The sequence below is a fragment of the Mastigoproctus giganteus genome, chromosome 10 (assembly GCF_048544385.1).
Source record: "Mastigoproctus giganteus isolate SK-2022 chromosome 10, ASM4854438v1, whole genome shotgun sequence".
NCBI classification, from domain to species: domain Eukaryota; kingdom Metazoa; phylum Arthropoda; class Arachnida; order Uropygi; family Thelyphonidae; genus Mastigoproctus; species Mastigoproctus giganteus.
The window spans coordinates 148,414,832-148,439,204 of NC_143584.1; the positions used below are offsets into that span (position 1 = coordinate 148,414,832).

The 24,373-nt window shown below is 37.1% G+C and overlaps 1 protein-coding gene across 1 annotated transcript; it reads left to right on the forward strand.

Moving 5' to 3' along the window:
- Positions 1 to 1,059: 1,059 nt before the first annotated feature.
- On the forward strand, positions 1,060 to 23,880 carry LOC150079353 (5-hydroxytryptamine receptor-like). The gene is made up of 2 exons (XM_090382627.1): positions 1,060 to 2,703; positions 23,356 to 23,880. Exon 1 carries the CDS (start codon positions 1,355 to 1,357, stop codon positions 2,528 to 2,530), a length of 1,176 nt encoding a protein of 391 aa, XP_090238753.1. The 5' UTR covers positions 1,060 to 1,354; the 3' UTR covers positions 2,531 to 2,703; positions 23,356 to 23,880.
- Positions 23,881 to 24,373: the final 493 nt, after the last annotated feature.

A 24,373-nucleotide genomic window follows, 5' to 3' on the forward strand; every position in this document is an offset into this window, starting at 1 on the left:
ACCAGAGTATTTGTTTATTGATAATCTACGATTCGCCTCAAATCCAAAAATAATATTCCAGTAATGGATTTCTGGGTCAATAGACATTTTTAATAAGTTTTATTTTAAATATGGTATAATTTATCAAGTGAGGAATATTCTAGCGTGGGGTTAGCGCACTTAAATCATCATTAAAAAGTTAATTCCACAGCGTGTTTAGAAAGATATCCAGAATTCGCGCTCCACAGAGACAGAACTGATAATTTCGCTTTATTTCTATAATGATCCATCTTGTGTCCACCAATGTTCTCACTAATATTTTTCCGGGCAATTAGACGATCGTGAATTACGTGTGAAACTACAGAATAAAGCACAGCGACAGAAATCCGTGAAGCATCCCCAGAGGGCATTTTGTATCCTGCTAATTGCAAGATGATTATTTAGCTAAGAGAAAGAAAAGACTGGCTTGATGAGATGGAAATAAAATAAGTGTATGTTCTTAGCTGCGTTTATGAACTTGCAGAAATAAAAGACTGCACACAGCATCTAAACGGTGACCTTAGGCGAGTTCTGTCAGCGAAGTCAGATGGTATTAAATGACGAATGAATTTCAAACCAGCTATCCAACAGTGACAACGACACAATAAAGTTGGACAGCCAATTACTCTGACTGCAATAGATTCAGGACTATTAATCAAGTCTTTGTCGGCCACGACTTACTGGAAGCCAACAAATGATTTGTTCTAATGTTCATAAAGAAAAATCTCTCGTCTCTCTTGTCGTTAGGATTGATATAGATATTCTGGATTTATGGGTCATTTTTGAAACAGCATTCAGAAGACATCTGAATACTATTCTCCAAGATTCAAGCATTTCTTATAGCTTACAGTTATTTTTGCTCAATCCACAACTATTGCAAACAACCGCGTGTATTCAGATTGTAAAACTACTCCACTAAGTAGTTTTACAATCTGTTCTGAAAAGAATTTTATTAAAAATATATTAATTTTTGTTATTAAGATTTAAATTTAAAAATAGATATTCGAGAAATAATAAAAACTCTTTTTTTTATTTCAGCTATTCGACGTTCTCGGAAACTGTCGCCCTGTCTTAAACCAGGGCCGTGTCCTTTCGAAATAGATGTCTACAATAGCTTCATCCTTTAGAGATTAAAAAGACCGCTTTGAATCATTCGTGCATGAACTTGTACATCAAAATCTACACCACCGGAATCAACACGACATGCAAAACTTAAAAATGGATTTCAAAATTCCACGAGACTTGATTTTTTCAAGAAGACATAAAACGTACGGATTTCTCAAGGAAATATTACCGTCGATACAAGAACTCGAATGATCTTACATCAACGAAAACCATGGCAAAAAACGCCACTCAGGAAAGCTACATTTTCAACAAACTGCCAAGGGACAACGCCATGCCTAATTTCACGGTAGAGGAAAGCTTGCCTCCATACACAGACGCCCTTTCTGTTGTTCTCATTGCCGTGACCTTGGGTTTCCTGACTCTAGCCACAGTCATAGGAAACCTGTTCGTTATTGTGGCCATATTACTAGATAAAAACTTGAACAATCTTAGTAACTATCTCGTGCTTTCCTTGGCAGTTGCTGACTTGATGGTAGCTTGTCTGGTGATGCCTCTAAGTGCTGTGTATGAGGTAAAACAAGAGTGGATTCTGGGACAGGAGTTATGCGATGTCTGGACTTCGTGCGATGTTCTGTGTTGTACAGCTTCCATCCTCCACCTACTAGCCATAGCGATGGATCGCTACTGGGCCGTCACGAGAGTGGACTACGCTAGACAGCGGAACGCCAGGAACATCTACTTGATGATCTTCATCGTCTGGGCGGTGGCGTTGGTCGTTTCGGTGGCTCCGATCTTCGGCTGGAAAGATCCCAATTTCCGACACCGAATCGAAAAAGAGAAAAAGTGTCTTATAAGTCAGGATGTTGCGTACCAGGTGTTCGCCACGTGCTTCAGCTTCTACCTGCCGCTTATCTTTATCCTTATCCTGTACTGGAGAATATATCAAGAGGCACGCAAGAGGATTCGACATCGACCGGGGGCGAAAGCGGTGCTGTTGATCCAAAAGCCGCCCCCTCGAAGGTTGACTCCTCCTTCCAATAGCGACATTCCCTTGTCGACGAATGAAAGTCTCCCTCCTTCTGTTAACGGCACCGCGACCCCTCAACAAGGGGGAGTTGGACGTCTCTTGCATCTGGCGAAACGGGACAAACGAGAGAAGAAACAGGAATCGGTTGAGGTAAAAAGAGAGAGGAAAGCTGCAAAAACGTTGGCCATCATTACTGGGGTGTTTGTTATCTGCTGGCTGCCCTTCTTCGTAACAGCCCTGGTGATGGCGCTCTGCTTGGCGTGTGCTCCAAGCCCTTATATATTTAGCTTCTTTTTGTGGCTAGGTTATGCCAACTCAATTCTCAATCCCATCATCTATACCATTTTCAGCCCGGACTTTAGGAGTGCCTTCAGGAAAATCCTTTGTGGGCCCCAACGCACTCCTCGACCAACTGTGTAAATTTACCCAAACCATATTCTCGTGGATTTTAAAGATGGCCCAGTTGAATCGCTCAGCCAGTTAGAAATCATCCTAATGGTCTTCGTTAATCACATCATTTCTCGTGCTATCAAAGAGTTCCGAAACTACACACCGATCTGGAAGGAAAGCGGAAAATTTTTCACCTTAGACAAGTAAGTGATTTATTTATTTATTTACTATCCAACTAAACCAACAATTTTAACGATTATTAACCTATTTTAGAAATTATCATTCCGATCTTAACTTTAGGATATTTATTGCAGGACCCTAATTAATTCTTTGATGAACTGCGAGTTTTTTTTTAAGACCTATCTGACAAGTTCATAAAAGGCGAAATGTTGGGTATTCGATTAGGTAATACAAGATGGATAAAATTGAATTTAAAATCAAGTCTCGTTTCGCCAAATGCAGGAGACGTCCAACTCCCTCTTGATGAGGGGTCGCGGTGCCGTTAGCAAAAGGAGGCAGACAATCGTTGATAAAGCTTTTATGCAACTATTTTTCTGTTGTTTTTCTTCAGATTCTCATATAAGAACTAAATTTAGAGCATGAGCAGCAGGAAAAAGTACACCAAGATGCTGAAGTTAGTCTGCATATCAGACAGTCATAAATTCCTCGGTATTCGCCTGACAAACTACATTAAGATCGTTCTCTTGTCGGTCTACAATAACTATTTTTTCTTATTTCTCTCTTCAGAATGAACCGAAGCAAAAATTCCAACGGTGCATCAAGCATTGGTAAATGGACATAAAGGAGACTTTTCTTGGTGGTCGTAAAAGACCAAATAACTATAGAACATCGTATTATCCCATGGATAGAACGAGGACCAAATTGGTTCAAAAAAAAAGTACGCATCAGATGATAGCATAAACTCCCCGGATGACGTGTCTCGCAATTTTAGTAGCATCGTCTCCAGAAAATGATCAATCCGAAATCGCATCTGATTTCAAAGTTAACATATCACCCCATCAACTGTACACGCATGCTCAGTAACGATAAGCCCTTTGGCATTTTCCTTCTAAAGGAAAATCCTATAAGTATGAGAGTAAGAAATCAAAGGCAGCTTCCTTTGCGAAAGAGTTGCGAAGGTTACAGAGTACCGAAGATGAGGATAATGAGATGGATGCTGGGTAGATCACATAGAGGGAATTTTGCTCACCCGAGCATAAAATATTCCGACGATTTTTATCTTGAACGCTATCTGGAGAAGGAAAACTTAATTCGCAAGCTACCTCGGGCCAAATTCCGAAGAATAGGAAACTTGAATTATCGACGAAACTTCCAAGATGTCTGAATACCAGGAAGTACAAGTACACGGTTTTATGATCGTATTTACTCCATAAGAAAAACTACACCGGAGGAGGGGAAAAGCCCTTCGATATAAAGAAAATGCGCCCAGGTGTATATCCCTTTCATTAATTTTTCTGGAGACCAAAATTAACGTCCAATTTCTGAGAATTATATTTATTTATCTTACTTCCTATTTATGAAGCCCACTACATCAATAAAATCGTTCCAGAGAATTATTTTCTTGGTCCCCTGAAGAAACCACACCTTTCCTGCAGTTGGCAATCGAAAAACGAGATTTACTGACTTTTAATGTAGATCTAGGACGTGTCCCCGCTACACACGCCCTTTGTGTTAGTCTCCACTAAAGGACATCGTAAAAGATCTCCCGTTCTGGAATGGGTCCCCTCTGCGTCATAAAACAGATTGTAATGAAGCGAATGCAATTTATGTCTCGCCAATTACCAAGAAATAGCGATTTCAGAGGGAATGTATTTTTAACAGCGCTTTCTAGACAGGAAAAAAAATTAATGCAGTCTTGTATCCGTCTATCACTTTAATACTGAAGAAACATCATAACCGAATTTGCTAGGATACACTGGAAATAGTAAAAAAGAATGTCTTTCAATTGTTCGGTTAAGTTAAACCAGAATTTGCTTTTGAATCTGTGTGTATAATTAATAGAAATGGAATCAGTTTGTTCTTTTAACAGAAATTGCACGTCGAAAAGATCACCATAGCAATTTGGACATCCGAGTGATCCACTCATTATACCCAACCCAATTCATTATGCCCAACCTAATTCAGAATGATATCGATTGGATAATCTTCGATTACGAAGCCAACTTGGTAATCTTCAAGAGCAAATCAGGAACACATTCAGACACGCGCAATGTCCATTACAACAGAAAGGGTAGTCGCGCACTTAGTGGCTAATATTTCTCTGTTCTTGGCCATAAATGAACGGCTGTTCCTTGGGGAAATAAAACTGATTTATCTCTTCAATGGGCAGAAGAAGAGGGTGGAGGCTTTGCCAGCCTCTGGAGAAAGACACCAACTTAATGAATGAATACTGCGCAAACTTTGTTTGTGGCTTGGCAACGTGCCAGTTTGGCATGTAACCTTGAGAAATACGATTGATTTAAGCCAGGGACGACAGACACCTTAAAGCACACAAGCAACAACAGCGAGACTTTCAAACGCCCTCCCACGAGACGGTACACCAGATACATTTCTGAAGAGGAGAGAGAGAGAGAGAATCCTGTGTGAATTAATTGCTCTCGTTTGACCCACAGCGTGCACTGATAAGGGACATTTGTATCCTGAACACTTCGTGGGATGGGTAAATATCGCACGTGATGTCACAGAACGCAGCTGGAAGCCCATATTTAATACGCAATCATTTGGCCTTTGGAATTGTAAACCTGCTTTTTTGTAAAGCGCATTAAACTCTTTTTCTTGTACAAAGAGGGATCCTGCAGCGCCTGCGCCAAGTGTGTGCCACTTCCATTAAGATGGGAGGCAAAACGTTGTTCCAGTAATGAAGGCTGGGGTAGAAATTCATCCTAGTAAAGTCTTCGTTGCCTCGCTTAAGCACCCAAGGGAACAAAGTGCTAAAACTTGTCTAATTTAGAGGCTATTACCAGGTGGAGTACTAAATAGGCCAGACTCCTATGGGAGGTCATAGTTAATGCGCTGGAAATTCCTTCGGAACTTTTTTCATTCATGAATGGAATTATATGATTTTCAGATTGGGTGTTACGCTTTCGGACTCAATCATTTCAAGGTAGCCCTTTAGAGAGAAAGATTTTGTAAGGATTCGTATTGCAGGGGATTTTCTTGAGAATTGAATCACTGAAATACAGAAATTAAGTACAATAATCACTGAAATACAGCTTCCACTGAGGAAGCTGTATTTCAGTGATTATTGTACTTAATCGGACTCAAGTTCGCTAATAAGGAAAGGAGACTTATGAACTATAAGAACAGTTGCTGCTACATTTGTTTAATTGCTTTCCACGATGTCTGGAGTATAATAATGTTCCAAATGCTAAATATGGTAAATTGAACATTTTTCTTGTTTTTCCGTTTGGTTAAAGCAGGAGTCCACATTTATCATCAGTGCCCTGTTGGCCTTTTTTTTAACTTGATTGCATTTCCCTTTGGATTTTCTGTTACTGTTGTAACGTTCCAGTGATCGAAACCCTCTGGATTATAAGGACTAATGCTAGAAGAGGCTGTCATACCACGATGAGTAATGATATGACCATAATGATTTTGTTTTACCAAATATCTATGCGTTCAAAATGAACGTTGAGTGACTCGCAGACAGCTCTCACCAACTGCTGAAATTTATCCATGGTGCTACAAAATTTCCATCCACACTGAGATATTAGATTGCAGTTATTAGTTGCCCTATTTTTACACCACGACACCTTACACTTATTGAGTTCAGATACTACACACAATAGCCAAAAAAATAGAAACATTTATTGAATATCTAGTATGGTCACCTTTGCCTGAATTACAACCCATACACGTCTCGAATTATAAGAATTATCCACAGATTCCGCTAGGTATGGAAGTCTCGATCTAGATTTGTCCACTCTATCAGAGGCCAGTAAATAACTGCGAAGCCAAACTTACCTTTCCAATATATCTGGAGAATGAGGCGGCTAGACAATCTTGGCAATGCTCCTGGAACCATTCAGTTACAATTTTTTGCACAGTGGATAGTTGCGTGTTGTCTTGAAAGAGTCCATCGCAAATCCAATTAAAAACGAAGCACTGCAGTTGGTGAAGTTGGTTCAATACGACAGAAAGATATTCATTGGAGATAACAAGGCCTTCCAACGGTTTGAAGGGACCCAGTTCTTACCAGCAGAACATACCATGATATACGAGTAGCCGAAGTAACAGCTGTTTTACTTGGAAGAAGCATAATTGTGTCTTCAGTCTACCTATACTGCTTCATTAAAAATTTGTTCCTCAGCCCGAATCACTGCTAAAACTTTGGCAACCTAAATCAAACATTGTACATCGGGTAGCTTGAACAGCTAACCTGATATACAACACTTACAGGAGCTTCAAATTGATGACGCAAGTTTCTAATTTTTAATAATTAATTCAGTGAAACACACATCTTCAATTGTAGAAGAACAATTGTGTTACTGCGATCATCTCAGAAGAAATCAGTGAAAGTAGAAAACAATATTAAAATGAAAAGCAACATCGGCAGGATTAATCTAACGAGATACTTAGTTTTAAAATTTAATGATCTCTGATAATTTCTGAAACCAGGTGCGTCACTTTTTGCTCAAACCTTTCAACTTAAACTCTCGAGAGATATATAATTCATTTTCAAAGCTGAAAATACTTATTTTGAAAGAGCTTCTACTTAGCATTTCCTTATAATGCTCTTTTGTTCATCTTCTCCTACTGCCTTAGCTGGTAACAAGATGATGGTAAAATTTCATAATTAATATTTCGATTTAATTTTTATTTGTTCATTTTTTCAGGTTTGGATTGTTTAGAGTTTGAGTCTATTATCTAACATGGAGGTGTTGACTGACCAATGTCGATCGAGACCGGTTTCGGTCCCAAGCCCTTCTTCCAACACCCTGTGTGTCTGAATAAAGTATTCTGGTAACATTTAACGTTGGTCCCCACTGTACAATTTGGCTAATATCTATAATGATGGGTTTATCTATCATTTTTAATCAGAGTTTCGCTGTATACGAGGGGTGGTCAATAAAGACTTATCCTCACCTAGAAATATTTCAGTTAACGATTTGATATCATGTACATATATACTACTAAGTCTAAGTTAATGCATATTTATTTATATTTTCTAGATCCATCGGTTGCTGAACTGGAACCATGAATACAGTTAGAGGTGGTATGCTGGAGGAGGTTGAGGTCCGATCTGTTATAATTTTTTTTTTCTTTTGAAAGGCAAAGAAGCAAAGCAAATACATGAAAGCAGTCAATGGGAAGGATTGCCTGAGAGATGAGACTGAAAAAATTGGAAAAGGCAGTTGAGATATGGGCAAAGCAGAGTGCACGATGACGAAAGAACGAAGAAGACCCATCACAGCCACAAATGTTGTGCCATTGTGACTAAAGTGGAACATCTGGTTCTTGACGCTCCCCAAAAGCCTCAGAGGAAAGAGTTTTCTGCACAATTGCTGGAGTTCTGTTGAGAGAATTCTTTGATACTTTTTGAGCGAACTGTTACCACGGTTGAATGCCGAGTACATCACTATAACCCAGAAACAAAAGAGGTGAGCAATCAGTGGAAACGTTCGTTTTCACTAACCCCCCTCCTCCCCAAGCAAAGACTAGATTCAATTGTCTGCAAACAAAGTCATGTTGTTAGTCTTCCGCGGCTTTAAAAGGTATTATCCTTAGAGATCATCTCCCAAGAGGCACCATCATTATTGGGGCCTGGTACAGAAACCTTCTGGGAAAGGCAAGAGAAGCTATCAAGTTGAAGAGACGCGGTAAGCTATTCCAAGGCGTCCGCCTCCTAGATGACAGTGCTCCTGCTCATAAGGCTGCTCGTATTTGTTCTGAATGGAGACTCCATGAAAGTCGATTCCATAAATTCCCAAGGGCTTCAATCTCGTTTTACTCACACCATACTAAAAAAACTCGTATAACTAAAAAATTATTAAAGTTTCAACAAATACACTCGATGATTTCAGACAAAGAAAACTTTGCCATATTTAATAAAATTAGTATTTACCGTAGATTAACCTACTTTAGTGCCGAATTTAAAGATAAGCTGTTATTCAAGTTAAATCGATGATGATTATTAAGTCTTCGAACAAAGGATTTTCCTGATAATCGTCTCTTTAAAGAACCAATATTAGAATATAATGCAGAGACAAAAGTAGGATTAAAAGATTTTTTCTCTGCTCTGTTGGCTTTTTTAAAACCAGATACAAGGAAGAATCAATTTTCTTACCGTGCTATCCATAGACAACGATTAAGAATATAAAGACATGGATATTTGATACTAATCTACCAGGAACTCCAATTCTAGGAAACAAACCATTCTGGAACAATGCCCAAAAAGAAAGTAGGATTAGAAGATTTTGGCCAGACAAAAAAAAAACTTATTTTGTAATAAATTGAATCCATTGTCTTGCCTTGATATTAAGATCTGCGAAAGAGGATTAAAAATATCTGGATATCAGTCCACCATAAACCCTCTGGTTCTGACAAACAAGAACCAGTTAAAATGTTCAATGTTCACAACAGTTTCCAAATGCTTTCTTCAAAGAAAAAAAAATCCAATACAATATTTGTATGTAATATTGTATTGGAAAACCGGAAATCGAAACTACGGGAAACCCGGGAGGTACATTAAAAAATAAGATATGAAAAATACTTAATGCTGTAGATCCCATGATTTCGACGTCTTCATCAAGGGGTAACCGTCAGTAGGAGAGGGGGCACTTTGAACGAAACTGACCAGGGGGGGCGGTCTGTCAAGCCTCCCTTCCCCCACCCCACCAACCCTCCCCTCTCCGAGCTTGCGGTCTGCCTCCCCCCTCCCTCCCCTACCCCCGAAACACTTTGAACAGAATTGCACAGCGGGTGGTCTGGCGACTTCCCCCCTCCCCACCCCAAAACACTTTGAACAGAATTTCACAGCGGATGGTCCGTCGACCCAACCCCGCCACTAGGTGGCGCCGTCATCGAAACACTTTGAACAGAATTTCACAGCGGGTGGTCTGTCGACCCACCCCCGAAACACTTTGAACCGATTTTGGTTGCGACGGTCGCCGCTAGGTGGCACTGCCATAGAAACACTTTTAAGCTAGCTGACCAAGGGCAGTATTCCACCCTCCCCACCCCCACACACAGATGTTGAATCTTTGATTGTGATGACATCACCAATCACGTGAATCCTTCCCATGATAATGTTATTTTTAGACAATAAATTAATTAGTGCTATTTTGAATTGTTTTTACTTTAAAGTATTCATGAACAAATCAATGGTATTTTTAAAGTATTCATGACCAATATTTTTAACCAATGGTATCTTTTAAAGTATTCATGAACAAATCAATGGTATTATTTGAACATAATTAAAGTATTTATGAAGAAATCAATGGTATTTTGTGATTTGAAAGTGATTTTCAATATAATTTTTAATGAAGACAGATTTTAACGGATGACCTTTTTTGTTTGGAATACTGAACTACAGTTGCTTTCGAATAGATTTGAATAAATTTGTACATGAACATCCTCGTGAATATTGTTGTTTGCCGTATAACGAACAGTCAGACTCATTCATGGCAAGATTTCACTGGTTCTCTTTATTTCGAACACAGTTATAATTTGATTAGTGTTATTACTTGAATGCAGTTAATGTGTTTTTCATAATTATGAAGTTCGAAATTAATTTAAAATGGTTGAAGTTTAAGGGGAAATTTAAAAAGTTAAAATAAATTTACCACAGGTTGTGTGAAAATTTCAAGATAAACATCGTAACTCCCAAGCTGTATAACATTCTTACTATTCTGGTTAAAATTCTAAAATCTTCATTGCAGACACGGTTTAAACGAGCTTTTATCGGAATTCTAAAGAGACCGCACAGGTCTTTACTAATAATAAAATCTCAATTCAGATTGCATACTGTTATGAGAACAATCCATTTTTTGTTTTCCCGTATGAAGTTTTCAAGCATAGTTCCAGAAAGTGTTCAGCATTTACAGTATGGAAAAAATTTTGAGCTCCACAAAAATAGACCGGTGATGCTAAGTTTAAGTACTTAGCAATTAAATTTAACTTATTTACATAGTTTTCCACTCATCTAGTTTTATTAGAGTTCAGATTTTGTCTTTCCAGTGAGCGAAATTTTTACCCACACATAGCTGAACGAGAATGGTTTACATTAGAAATTGTATGTTACCCAGTGCCACAATCCTTGACACGTTGTCTTCCTTTTGCTGCGAATATTTTATCAATTCAGGACGTTTCTTCTCCACTTTAATAACAACAACACAAGAATCTGAATGGAGGGTTGAAAAATTCACAAAACCAACACGAGCTTCAATCCATTTGAAGATACAGAAATTGTAATGATATCAACCCCACGGCTAAAGGCAACTGAAATGCTATAATTATCGCGTGGGAGTTTAACCAATCATAAACCAGCTTTGCACGATAACAAGCAAAAAATTAAGTGACATCCACAACATTTTTTCAAAAATGTTTCCAACATTTGTGCGAAACGTAATCTGTATACTGATATGTCTATAAGCCTGGAAAACGCAAAATAAGTAGAACTCTGAGAAAAAACCCCCAAAACAGCAGTGCCATAAACCTCCGTTTACGTCATAATCCTTTGGTTTAATTCCAGGAACACAATTCCCAATTAAACAACATAGTTTTTACATAATTGTAACATGTCTCTGTAGCCAACAGAAAATACTGTAATTGCATGTCTATATGAACGCAATAATATTTATTGTGATCCTGCGATTGTGTTTTTCCCAAAACACTAAGACGTTAGTATGAACTTATTTTCTCTCTCAATAATAGTACTAAGACACAGATAAAATTCGCAAAAGAATAAAAACTTATTTCTCTATCAATAATAATGTTAAGGAACCACAAAGACACAGATAAAAGTTACAAAAGAATATTCTATTTTATTCTTAAAAAAACTAAAGAAAGATACAAAATACTTACAACTAAAGATTCCCTAATCTAAATAAATTAAGCTACTGTAACCACCATCTGTTGTTAAAGCATCGTTACTCCGATCGTGCCAGATGATGGGCACGGTGGAAGCACCGGACGTGGAAAAACCGCTCTCGTCAACGGCATAGGGATTCCGAGGACCACCAACATTTACTTCTTCTTCTTCATACTCCCTGACAATAATTATGTCCGGTGAATGAACCTCACGATCAACGTATGCCGATCCTATTGACACTTCCGATGCCGACCGTGAGGAGTTGGATGCGGATATATCACCATCGTATGAAAGATGCAAACTTGCAGAGGTTGAAAATTTCATAGACACTTCCCATGAACAGAGGCTATTATTCAGCGATAGAGATGAAAATTGGTGTAATCGATACAGGACTGCCCCGTACTAATGGGAGTTGAGCTCCGTGTTTTTGGAAAATATGTCGAGGCATTCCAGTCAAAGACCTCATAACGGTTAGCAACGTCCGAAAGGTCTTCGCAGGAATCCAAGGGAGTTGAACTCCGTATTTTCGGAAAATATGTCAAGGCGTTCCAGTCAAAGGTCTCACAACAGTCAGCAACTTCCAAAAGGTCTACGTCGTTGCAGGAAACCCACGGGTCACAACACTCTGAACTTTTATCATAACAGACACCTGACCCTGAACACATGCACAAACTGTACCTACACAACATTGTAAGGACGGAAAAAACGTGAGAGTAGCATGAAGAAATAAACACAAAACTAGCCCTTTTAAACTCAAGCAGATTCAAATGTTAACCCAATACAACCAATCAGATTGGTGGGGAAAGCTGAAAAATACTGTTGCTAAAAACAACTTATTAGTTAACGTGCTCCTTTTTACATAATTTGTTAACACACATTTTGTTGGATCTGTGAACTGCAAAGATTTAGAACATATTTTTCTGATATAATTTAAAACTTCATAAATGAACGTTCTGTTATGGTAATAGAAATGAGAAAATACAGATATATACACCTAAAAATTAACAGATTTTATAATTTTCACAACCTATTTGTAGGTGTCAAATGTATATTTTAGCCGTTAGGGGATAGCACAGCTTGGAACTCCACAAAGTTTACGAAAGATAGCCTTTGTTTGTCCATAAGATCTTCACTGAAAATGGGGAAGTTTGAGAAAATCACATGTCACCTTTAGATATTTTGCGTGTCCAACCGGAAAAAATTTGTCCCGTTATATTATTTTCAATTGCTAGAATTTGTACGAAATCGAACTTTTTGTGGCAGTTTCTCTTTCGAGATAGAGAAATTGTCCTTAAACGATTTCGCCCACCTTTCAATCCAACCCTCAGGTTTTTTATGCATTCCAACTCAAAAAAAATCACGCAAAACGACTGTAAAACGGTTCGCAACCGAATCGTTGGAATTATTGAAATTATGAAAAATAAATATCGTAAAGCTACATTGACTGGTAGTTTAAAATCAACACTTGTTGACAAGCTGATGGAGGGGAAAAAATAGCATTCAATCTTAGCAACTGCGAATGGATCCAAAACAGTTAAAAGCTGAGATTTTTAATAAATTTTCAGTTATCCATCAACACTTTGTAACCTTTTCAAAACAAACGTGAAAAAATCAACTTAAAATTCTTAATTTTAAGCATTTTCCGTGTACTATAAGATAAATTTGAACCTGAACAGCTCATTCAAATCATAAAAAACATCCCCAAATAGCATAAAACTCCAACAAATACAGCCAAACCTCGGAAAATCTAAGAAAAGTTATGCAAGAAATCTTAATAACATGTTTTTCAACATTTATTTAAGATTGAGACCCCCCACCCGCACAAGAGGGTTACGGTGTCACAGCAGATTAAAGCCTCATGATTCAAAAATATATAGAGCGTCATCACCAACTCGAGGGGATTAATAATGATTATAACGTTCTTGGGTTTTTTCTCAGAATTCCAATAAGCTTACACATTAACATGAAAAAACAACGGAAACTGTGTACAAGTAATTAATGGACCCTTTAAAATTAGAGAAAATGATCAGAAAGAGAGAAAATAATCGGCTTTTTCCCCCATGTACCCAAGGAATGTGTTTGTGAGATTTTTAATTAAAATTTGCTTACACATCACAACATTTTTGTGCTGTCAAAACATGAAATTCATTCATCACAGTAAAAATCAGGGTGGAAACACGCAAAACACTGTCAAGAGACAGAAATATAAGAAAATTAAGTAAAAATATCTTAAAAATACAGCTTCAACATTTATTCAACCCTCAGACCCCAGCCACAACTTCACAGGTTCTTAAAAACCCCCCTCAAAACGATTATGGTGTTAAGACACGCCTAAGTTTAAAAAAAATATTAACCGTTATCATTGAAATAACCACATTTTAGATCTTTTGTGTTTCCAGGAATTCCGTCATCCCTCAAAATTTCAGAAATTACACATTTGGAATCAAGGGAACATATTAGAATTAGTGAAAAATAATAGGGTTTTTTCAAATAAAAAAGCGTTTTTTTTGTCTTATTTACAATCAAAAGTTTAAAATTTGTATGTGTGCGACATATAGACAAATAACTTTGCTGGTTTTTACCTAGGAAAACAGTAAAAAGATGATATTTTTAATAATAAAAAAAACTTTTCAAAGTACTCTGAACAGTTGAAATGTTAACATTTTTTGGATCTGTTGTTGCAGCAGAAACATGAAAATACACACAACACACTGTAAAATTAAAAATGACAACAGAAACTATACTTTTATGAATCTATCGGCATAACAACTGATGAATTTTCATATGCACACACTCATACAAAAGATGAGCAAAGGTAATTTGAGACAAAAATCTTGATTTAACACAAAAACAACATAACAGATGAGGGAAAAACACCACACATGTGTTCATACAATTCTAAACTACCATATTTAAAGTGCATGTTACAATAAGAAAAACCAGCAGTGTGTTACAATAGGAAAACTCACCACAATTTTCCAGAAACATTAAGTAATTTTGAATCTCAAAGCAAACAAGAGTTCTGAAACCATGGTAATAGCAGTAATAATCACCGCTGTTACAATCATATCCTTATTGATGTACCAGCAGATACCGTGTTTATTATATAATTCGTCATTTACCAATGTAACGCCTTAGTTTATATTTGAAAAAGGAAAAATTCGAAGCAAACACATGAAAATTTAAGATAATTTTAACCGGAAGCGTATACATTTGAATCGTCACACTTTTAATTTCATTATTTCGACTGAAAATAGCCGATTTCTGCCGAAGGCAATTAGGCTAACACACAGTGTGCATGCTATTTTCACATTCACATTGAACCAAAATAAACCTGAAAAATAAAAAAACAGCTGCAGATCACCGGCTATTTTACACACGCTAAGACTGAACAACACCAACCTAAGTCAAAGAACGTTCTTTTATTTAATCATGCTATTACCATGGTTTCAGAACTCTTGTTTGCTTTGAGATTCAAAATTACTTAATGTTTCTGGAAAATTGTGGTGAGTTTTCCTATTGTAACACACTGCTGGTTTTTCTTATTGTAACATGCACTTTAAATATGGTAGTTTAGAATTGTATGAACACATGTGTGGTGTTTTTCCCTCATCTGTTATGTTGTTTTTGTGTTAAATCAAGATTTTTGTCTCAAATTACCTTTGCTCATCTTTTGTATGAGTGTGTGCATATGAAAATTCATCAGTTGTTATGCCGATAGATTCATAAAAGTATAGTTTCTGTTGTCATTTTTAATTTTACAGTGTGTTGTGTGTATTTTCATGTTTCTGCTGCAACAACAGATCCAAAAATTGTTAACATTTCAACTGTTCAGAGTACTTTGAAAAGTTTTTTTTATTATTAAAAATATCATCTTTTTACTGTTTTCCTAGGTAAAAACCAGCAAAGTTATTTGTCTATATGTCGCACACATACAAATTTTAAACTTTTGATTGTAAATAAGACAAAAAAAAACGCTTTTTTATTTGAAAAAACCCTATTATTTTTCACTAATTCTAATATGTTCCCTTGATTCCAAATGTGTAATTTCTGAAATTTTGAGGGATGACGGAATTCCTGGAAACACAAAAGATCTAAAATGTGGTTATTTCAATGATAACGGTTAATATTTTTTTTAAACTTAGGCGTGTCTTAACACCATAATCGTTTTGAGGGGGGTTTTTAAGAACCTGTGAAGTTGTGGCTGGGGTCTGAGGGTTGAATAAATGTTGAAGCTGTATTTTTAAGATATTTTTACTTAATTTTCTTATATTTCTGTCTCTTGACAGTGTTTTGCGTGTTTCCACCCTGATTTTTACTGTGATGAATGAATTTCATGTTTTGACAGCACAAAAATGTTGTGATGTGTAAGCAAATTTTAATTAAAAATCTCACAAACACATTCCTTGGGTACATGGGGGAAAAAGCCGATTATTTTCTCTCTTTCTGATCATTTTCTCTAATTTTAAAGGGTCCATTAATTACTTGTACACAGTTTCCGTTGTTTTTTCATGTTAATGTGTAAGCTTATTGGAATTCTGAGAAAAAACCCAAGAACGTTATAATCATTATTAATCCCCTCGAGTTGGTGATGACGCTCTATATATTTTTGAATCATGAGGCTTTAATCTGCTGTGACACCGTAACCCTCTTGTGCGGGTGGGGGGTCTCAATCTTAAATAAATGTTGAAAAACATGTTATTAAGATTTCTTGCATAACTTTTCTTAGATTTTCCGAGGTTTGGCTGTATTTGTTGGAGTTTTATGCTATTTGGGGATGTTTTTTATGATTTGAATGAGCTGTTCAGGTTCAAATTTATCTTATAGTACACGGAAAATGCTTAAAATTAAGAATTTTAAGTTGATTTTTTCACGTTTGTTTTGAAAAGGTTACAAAGTGTTGATGGATAACTGAAAATTTATTAAAAATCTCAGCTTTTAACTGTTTTGGATCCATTCGCAGTTGCTAAGATTGAATGCTATTTTTTCCCCTCCATCAGCTTGTCAACAAGTGTTGATTTTAAACTACCAGTCAATGTAGCTTTACGATATTTATTTTTCATAATTTCAATAATTCCAACGATTCGGTTGCGAACCGTTTTACAGTCGTTTTGCGTGATTTTTTTTGAGTTGGAATGCATAAAAAACCTGAGGGTTGGATTGAAAGGTGGGCGAAATCGTTTAAGGACAATTTCTCTATCTCGAAAGAGAAACTGCCACAAAAAGTTCGATTTCGTACAAATTCTAGCAATTGAAAATAATATAACGGGACAAATTTTTTCCGGTTGGACACGCAAAATATCTAAAGGTGACATGTGATTTTCTCAAACTTCCCCATTTTCAGTGAAGATCTTATGGACAAACAAAGGCTATCTTTCGTAAACTTTGTGGAGTTCCAAGCTGTGCTATCCCCTAACGGCTAAAATATACATTTGACACCTACAAATAGGTTGTGAAAATTATAAAATCTGTTAATTTTTAGGTGTATATATCTGTATTTTCTCATTTCTATTACCATAACAGAACGTTCATTTATGAAGTTTTAAATTATATCAGAAAAATATGTTCTAAATCTTTGCAGTTCACAGATCCAACAAAATGTGTGTTAACAAATTATGTAAAAAGGAGCACGTTAACTAATAAGTTGTTTTTAGCAACAGTATTTTTCAGCTTTCCCCACCAATCTGATTGGTTGTATTGGGTTAACATTTGAATCTGCTTGAGTTTAAAAGGGCTAGTTTTGTGTTTATTTCTTCATGCTACTCTCACGTTTTTTCCGTCCTTACAATGTTGTGTAGGTACAGTTTGTGCATGTGTTCAGGGTCAGGTGTCTGTTATGATAAAAGTTCAGAGTGTTGTGACCCGTGGGTTTCCTGCAACGACGTAGACCTTTTGGAAGTTGCCGACTGTTGTGAGACCTTTGACTGGAACGCCTTGACATATTTTCCGAAAATACGGAGTTCAACTCCCTTGGATTCCTGCGAAGACCTTTCGGACGTTGCTAACCGTTATGAGGTCTTTGACTGGAATGCCTCGACATATTTTCCAAAAACACGGAGCTCAACTCCCATTAGTACGGGGCAGTCCTGTATCGATTACACCAATTTTCATCTCTATCGCTGAATAATAGCCTCTGTTCATGGGAAGTGTCTATGAAATTTTCAACCTCTGCAAGTTTGCATCTTTCATACGATGGTGATATATCCGCATCCAACTCCTCACGGTCGGCATCGGAAGTGTCAATAGGATCGGCATACGTTGATCGTGAGGTTCATTCACCGGACATAATTATTGTCAGGGAGTATGAAGAAGAAGAAGTAAATGTTGGTGGTCCTCGGAATCCCTATGCCGTTGACGAGAGCGGTTTTTCCACGTCCGGTGCTTCCACCGTGCCCATCATCTGGCACGATCGGAGTAACGATGCTTTAACAACAGATGGTGGTTACAGTAGCTTAATTTATTTAGATTAGGGAATCTTTAGTTGTAAGTATTTTGTATCTTTCTTTAGTTTTTTTAAGAATAAAATAGAATATTCTTTTGTAACTTTTATCTGTGTCTTTGTGGTTCCTTAACATTATTATTGATAGAGAAATAAGTTTTTATTCTTTTGCGAATTTTATCTGTGTCTTAGTACTATTATTGAGAGAGAAAATAAGTTCATACTAACGTCTTAGTGTTTTGGGAAAAACACAATCGCAGGATCACAATAAATATTATTGCGTTCATATAGACATGCAATTACAGTATTTTCTGTTGGCTACAGAGACATGTTACAATTATGTAAAAACTATGTTGTTTAATTGGGAATTGTGTTCCTGGAATTAAACCAAAGGATTATGACGTAAACGGAGGTTTATGGCACTGCTGTTTTGGGGGTTTTTTCTCAGAGTTCTACTTATTTTGCGTTTTCCAGGCTTATAGACATATCAGTATACAGATTACGTTTCGCACAAATGTTGGAAACATTTTTGAAAAAATGTTGTGGATGTCACTTAATTTTTTGCTTGTTATCGTGCAAAGCTGGTTTATGATTGGTTAAACTCCCACGCGATAATTATAGCATTTCAGTTGCCTTTAGCCGTGGGGTTGATATCATTACAATTTCTGTATCTTCAAATGGATTGAAGCTCGTGTTGGTTTTGTGAATTTTTCAACCCTCCATTCAGATTCTTGTGTTGTTGTTATTAAAGTGGAGAAGAAACGTCCTGAATTGATAAAATATTCGCAGCAAAAGGAAGACAACGTGTCAAGGATTGTGGCACTGGGTAACATACAATTTCTAATGTAAACCATTCTCGTTCAGCTATGTGTGGGTAAAAATTTCGCTCACTGGAAAGACAAAATCTGAACTCTAATAAAACTAGATGAGTGGAAAACTATGTAAATAAGTTAAATTTAATTGCTAAGTACTTAAACTTAGCATCACCGGTCTATTTTTGTGGAGCTCAAAATTTTTTCCATACTGTAAATGCTGAACACTTTCTGGAACTATGCTTGAAAACTTCATACGGGAAAACAAAAAATGGATTGTTCTCATAACAGTATGCAATCTGAATTGAGATTTTATTATTAGTAAAGACCTGTGCGGTCTCTTTAGAATTCCGATAAAAGCTCGTTTAAACCGTGTCTGCAATGAAGATTTTAGAATTTTAACCAGAATAGTAAGAATGTTATACAGCTTGGGAGTTACGATGTTTACCTTGAAATTTTCACACAACCTGTGGTAAATTTATTTTAACTTTTTAAATTTCCCCTTAAACTTCAACCATTTTAAATTAATTTCGAACTTCATAATTATGAAAAACACATTAATTGCATTCAAGTAATAACACTAATCAAATTATAACTGTGTTCGAAATAAAGAGAACCAGTGAAATCTTGCCATGAATGAGTCTGACTGTTCGTTATACGGCAAACAACAATATTCACGAGGATGTTCATGTACAAATTTATTCAAATCTATTCGAAAGCAACTGTAGTTCAGTATTCCAAACAAAAAAGGTCATCCGTTAAAATCTGTCTTCATTAAAAATTATATTGAAAATCACTTTCAAATCACAAAATACCATTGATTTCTTCATAAATACTTTAATTATGTTCAAATAATACCATTGATTTGTTCATGAATACTTTAAAAGATACCATTGGTTAAAAATATTGGTCATGAATACTTTAAAAATACCATTGATTTGTTCATGAATACTTTAAAGTAAAAACAATTCAAAATAGCACTAATTAATTTATTGTCTAAAAATAACATTATCATGGGAAGGATTCACGTGATTGGTGATGTCATCACAATCAAAGATTCAACATCTGTGTGTGGGGGTGGGGAGGGTGGAATACTGCCCTTGGTCAGCTAGCTTAAAAGTGTTTCTATGGCAGTGCCACCTAGCGGCGACCGTCGCAACCAAAATCGGTTCAAAGTGTTTCGGGGGTGGGTCGACAGACCACCCGCTGTGAAATTCTGTTCAAAGTGTTTCGATGACGGCGCCACCTAGTGGCGGGGTTGGGTCGACGGACCATCCGCTGTGAAATTCTGTTCAAAGTGTTTTGGGGTGGGGAGGGGGGAAGTCGCCAGACCACCCGCTGTGCAATTCTGTTCAAAGTGTTTCGGGGGTAGGGGAGGGAGGGGGGAGGCAGACCGCAAGCTCGGAGAGGGGAGGGTTGGTGGGGTGGGGGAAGGGAGGCTTGACAGACCGCCCCCCCTGGTCAGTTTCGTTCAAAGTGCCCCCTCTCCTACTACCGTCGAAACTACAAGAAAGACAGCAAGAAGTAAGGCCTCTGACATGAAATATACGTAGGACGTAGTGGAAACTGTGAAGCCATATTGGATTTTAAATTAAGCGGTAGCAGTCAAAAACTAGTGTTATATAGGCAAGAGGAAAGAACGTAAATATCATGGCTAACCCGACAGAGGAAACGAAGAGAGACAGAAAAATGAAAAAGTAAAAAAATAATAACTTACTGGAATACTAAACAAGAGTCAAGTCGGTATACGGTATTCCAGTAAGTTATTTTCTTTTCTTTCTCATTTTTCTGTCTCTCTTCGCTGCCTCTGTCGGGTCAGCCTCTTGCCTACCGCTACTTTTTGGCATTACTTCTGCTACCCTTAATTCAAAATCCAATATGGCTTTACCATTTCCAACGCGTGTTATGTAAATTTCATGTCAGAAACGGAGGCCTTACTTCTTGCTGTCTTTCCTATGGTTTCGACGGTTGACCCTTGATGAAGACGTTGAAATCATGGGATCTACAGCATTAAGTACTTTTCATTTCTTATTTTTAAATGTACCTTCCCGGTTTTACGTAGTTTCGATTTCCGGTTTTGTTAGCTCGTTCCCATTCACTTCCTCCCTACCTATATTTTACCATGGTCTTTGGGTTCTTTCTGCTATTAATAGCAGTGACTCTGGTCCATAAACCATCTAAATAAATTCCATTGTAACCATTTTCTACAACCTCTTATTAATAAATTGATCGTGTCTCACACACACAATCAAATAACTTAACAGTTTGATTAGGAAATCGAAAAATAAATCCAAATCATGTCCTTCCACAGCCAGGTATCCCATCCAATGCATTGAGAAAACGATTATCCTCGCATACGATAAAGATTTCCAAATAATAAAAAAAATATATATATATCCCTAAAACTCAAAAATATATATATTTTAAACTCATTGAAAAATTGTTAGTATGATTTTCTGGAGGAGATCAGGTTCATTTACATAGCTCATCAAATACCTCATCTATGCTAGTTGCTATAGCAACCAAGAGATGCCCGAGCGATGCGCACCATCATTTTATAAACTTTGAAACGAAGGATTTTGGTTTCAGTCAAGAGCTTTTTATGTTTCAGGTCATAATATTTGTCCTTGAACCTTTTTTTAAATGATATACTGCAGATAACGGTCTATTATATTGCCCTTAACTTAAAATGTGACTTTTTCTTCTTTTAATACTTTATCTACTTAGACTTATAATCGCATTTGTTTTGTGGTTCTAACATCAAGTATTTTTTCGGTATTAACTCAATAGAGACCGTTGCAGCATTTTAAATTGGGAAGTTTGTAACAGGATACAACTGGCTCCATCCACGCTTACATTGTACAGTCCGATGTGATTATAGATTTTTATTTAATTTGAGAGAAAACTTTGAAGGCTTAAAAACACGTTGTTCTTGCTCAACCAAAGAGAAAATCGAGATGATGAGACAGGTTTTGTGCTGTCACAGGATGAATCAGTAACTTTGTAAAGCATCAGATCATCCGTGAACACGTTGTAACTCGACGTTGGCACACAGATGAGGGATCACTTCGGTACTGTAAAAGAAGACGAGGACTTAAGGGAGAACCTTGTGGGGCTTAAAAAGGTTAAAATTAATTAAAACATCACGATCGCGCAATAAAAAGCAATTACTAAGGAGCTGTTTAAAGAGATTCAGTAAAAAAGAAACATCATTTGGGTGAATAGAATCAAATGCACCCAACGCATTCTATCAAGATTGGTACTTACAAAGTGGATAAATAGGACGAGTCTTAAGGAAGTGGCTTACAAAAAAAGAAAACGGTGTTAGTAACCATCGATAAAATTCATCAACAAAATTAAAAATATTGGTGCAGTTCTGTTCTCTGATGAGAACTATTTTAGCCTACAAACAGACGCTGGAAGTTATTTAATCTGGACACAACGAGGAGAGAATGCGCGACCATCCCTCCAACATCAGCGAATGAGAGACATGGTGAAGGCGGTGTTCTTGTTTGGGAGTGGAATAATGATCAACGGCAGCACCCCTATTCGTGTTTTTATAAGGGTACCATAACTGCGCAGAAGAAACGAGAACAGATCCTGGAACCCCATTTGCGACTTTTTATGGGTGCGGTTGGACCAGATTTTCTTTTCATGCATTAAAACGCACATAGAGCCCAAATGATGGAGAAATATCTTGAAACAGAAGACATCCAACGACTGCCGTGGCCTGCACGATCACCACGGCACGATTAAGTCCGCTTAAATCCAATCGAACATGTGTGCGAAGCCCTTGGGTGTCGCATTGCACGCCAATAGCCAACTCCTCGGTCACTTGGTGAGCTAAGGTGGTTGGACGAATGGGGATTTGTTGCCACAGAGTCTTCTAGACACCCTTATATCGAGCACGATTCACTGCTGTCAGGCCTATTTAGCCGTTGAAGGGGATCAAAGGCCGTACTGATGTCATGCGACCTTTTTGTTAATTCTTATACAACTCCTATAAATGTCCTTTATACCTGTCTGAAGTTTATCATTTCATCGCTATTCTGTGGCATACCATTCGGCAGCAGTTCAGCAACAGAAAATTGGCATTAAAATTGATAGCGCTCTTATAATCCACCATCTTAGTTGCTGACAACAGAATTTGAGTTCATTCAAGGTTCGATAATAAAAGTAATTTTCTTTTGATATGTCTTAATGTCAAGTCTGAGAAGATGATGTTGCTTTATATGTGTAGTCTATACAGTACTAAGATACGTATATATATATGTTTCTTTTTCACCTTATAATGCATCGAAATTATGGTGAATGCTTATTTAAATGTATATTACTCTCCTTTTTCTTTAACCATTGCTCACAGAATTATTTAAAATACAACTAGAGTAATAACTGATTATAAACGTTCCATGAAATTCATTTCGGTGATTACCACCATCTTCCAGAACAATTTTCCCCCCTTAAAATTGCCATTTGTCTACTTTTTATATATATTTGAGCTGTTCTGCAATAGATAGCACTTTAACTAAAACTTCCTGCAATCTTTTCATAGCATCTCCTCGTTTTCCGTACCATTACCTGGATAAAAAAGAACAGATAGAAGCAAACTTCTGGGGCTCCTTTTCTAGATCGTTTCCTTTCTGCATTTTGGCAGACATCCACAAGTGTATCACGAGGAAGAGGTGACAGCTCCACGAGGAACCATCGGAGATTTCTCTGGGCAAAAGCAGACCCGTATACTGATGACATGAATAGCCAACACGTATGAATGCCTCCGCTAATGTGTTTCCCTACAGCGCGTGCTGTGTGAGAGTGTGTGTGTGTGCTTCGAAGAAAGTGGACTAAAAGAGGATATCGTCTGTCTGATTGACGCGATCTTCCTGTAGCCAAACACCTTCGCTAGAGACTAGAATAAGTGCCTCTGACGTACTTCATCACCGATCTTGTCTGTTTCAAAGAAATCGCCCGTCAAAGTGAATATCTACATCGCTGGATTCGAAGAGGATGGTCGACTGTCATATCAGCTTTTATGCAACTTCTTTTTTTTTTTTGGATTGCATGTTGTATTAACCTTTCTTCTCCGGACCGAGTTAACTTTGCTGATACTTTTCAGCAGATTCTATTTTTCTTTCAGTTTCTGTGAAACATCACGATGTTCATGTTGTACAAATACGTCCAAGGTACGAAATAAAAAATATTTTGTTTTCTATCCTCTCTTATTTTACAATAGTTTGCATAATCGACGAGAAGAATCCATCTAAATCCAGCCCGAGGTTTAAATACTTGCTCAAAATGACTACTAATATTTTGGGTGAGCGTATAAAGCATCGGGGGTGTTCATCAGCGAGACAAATGTGTTCTTCCCTTTAATTTTAAAAATTTTATACCGATGTTGCACAAAGAAATGTCGACTTTCACAAAATGGGAGACGCGGATCCTCTATATGCTAATTTTATCGCTCAAGAGACGAATGGGGTCATAAAAGAATGAGTACGATCTGCTACCTCCTTCCCAATTCCATTAAATGAGTGTATCGTTAGTTTTAATGGCTGTTTGTGTAATCTTTACGT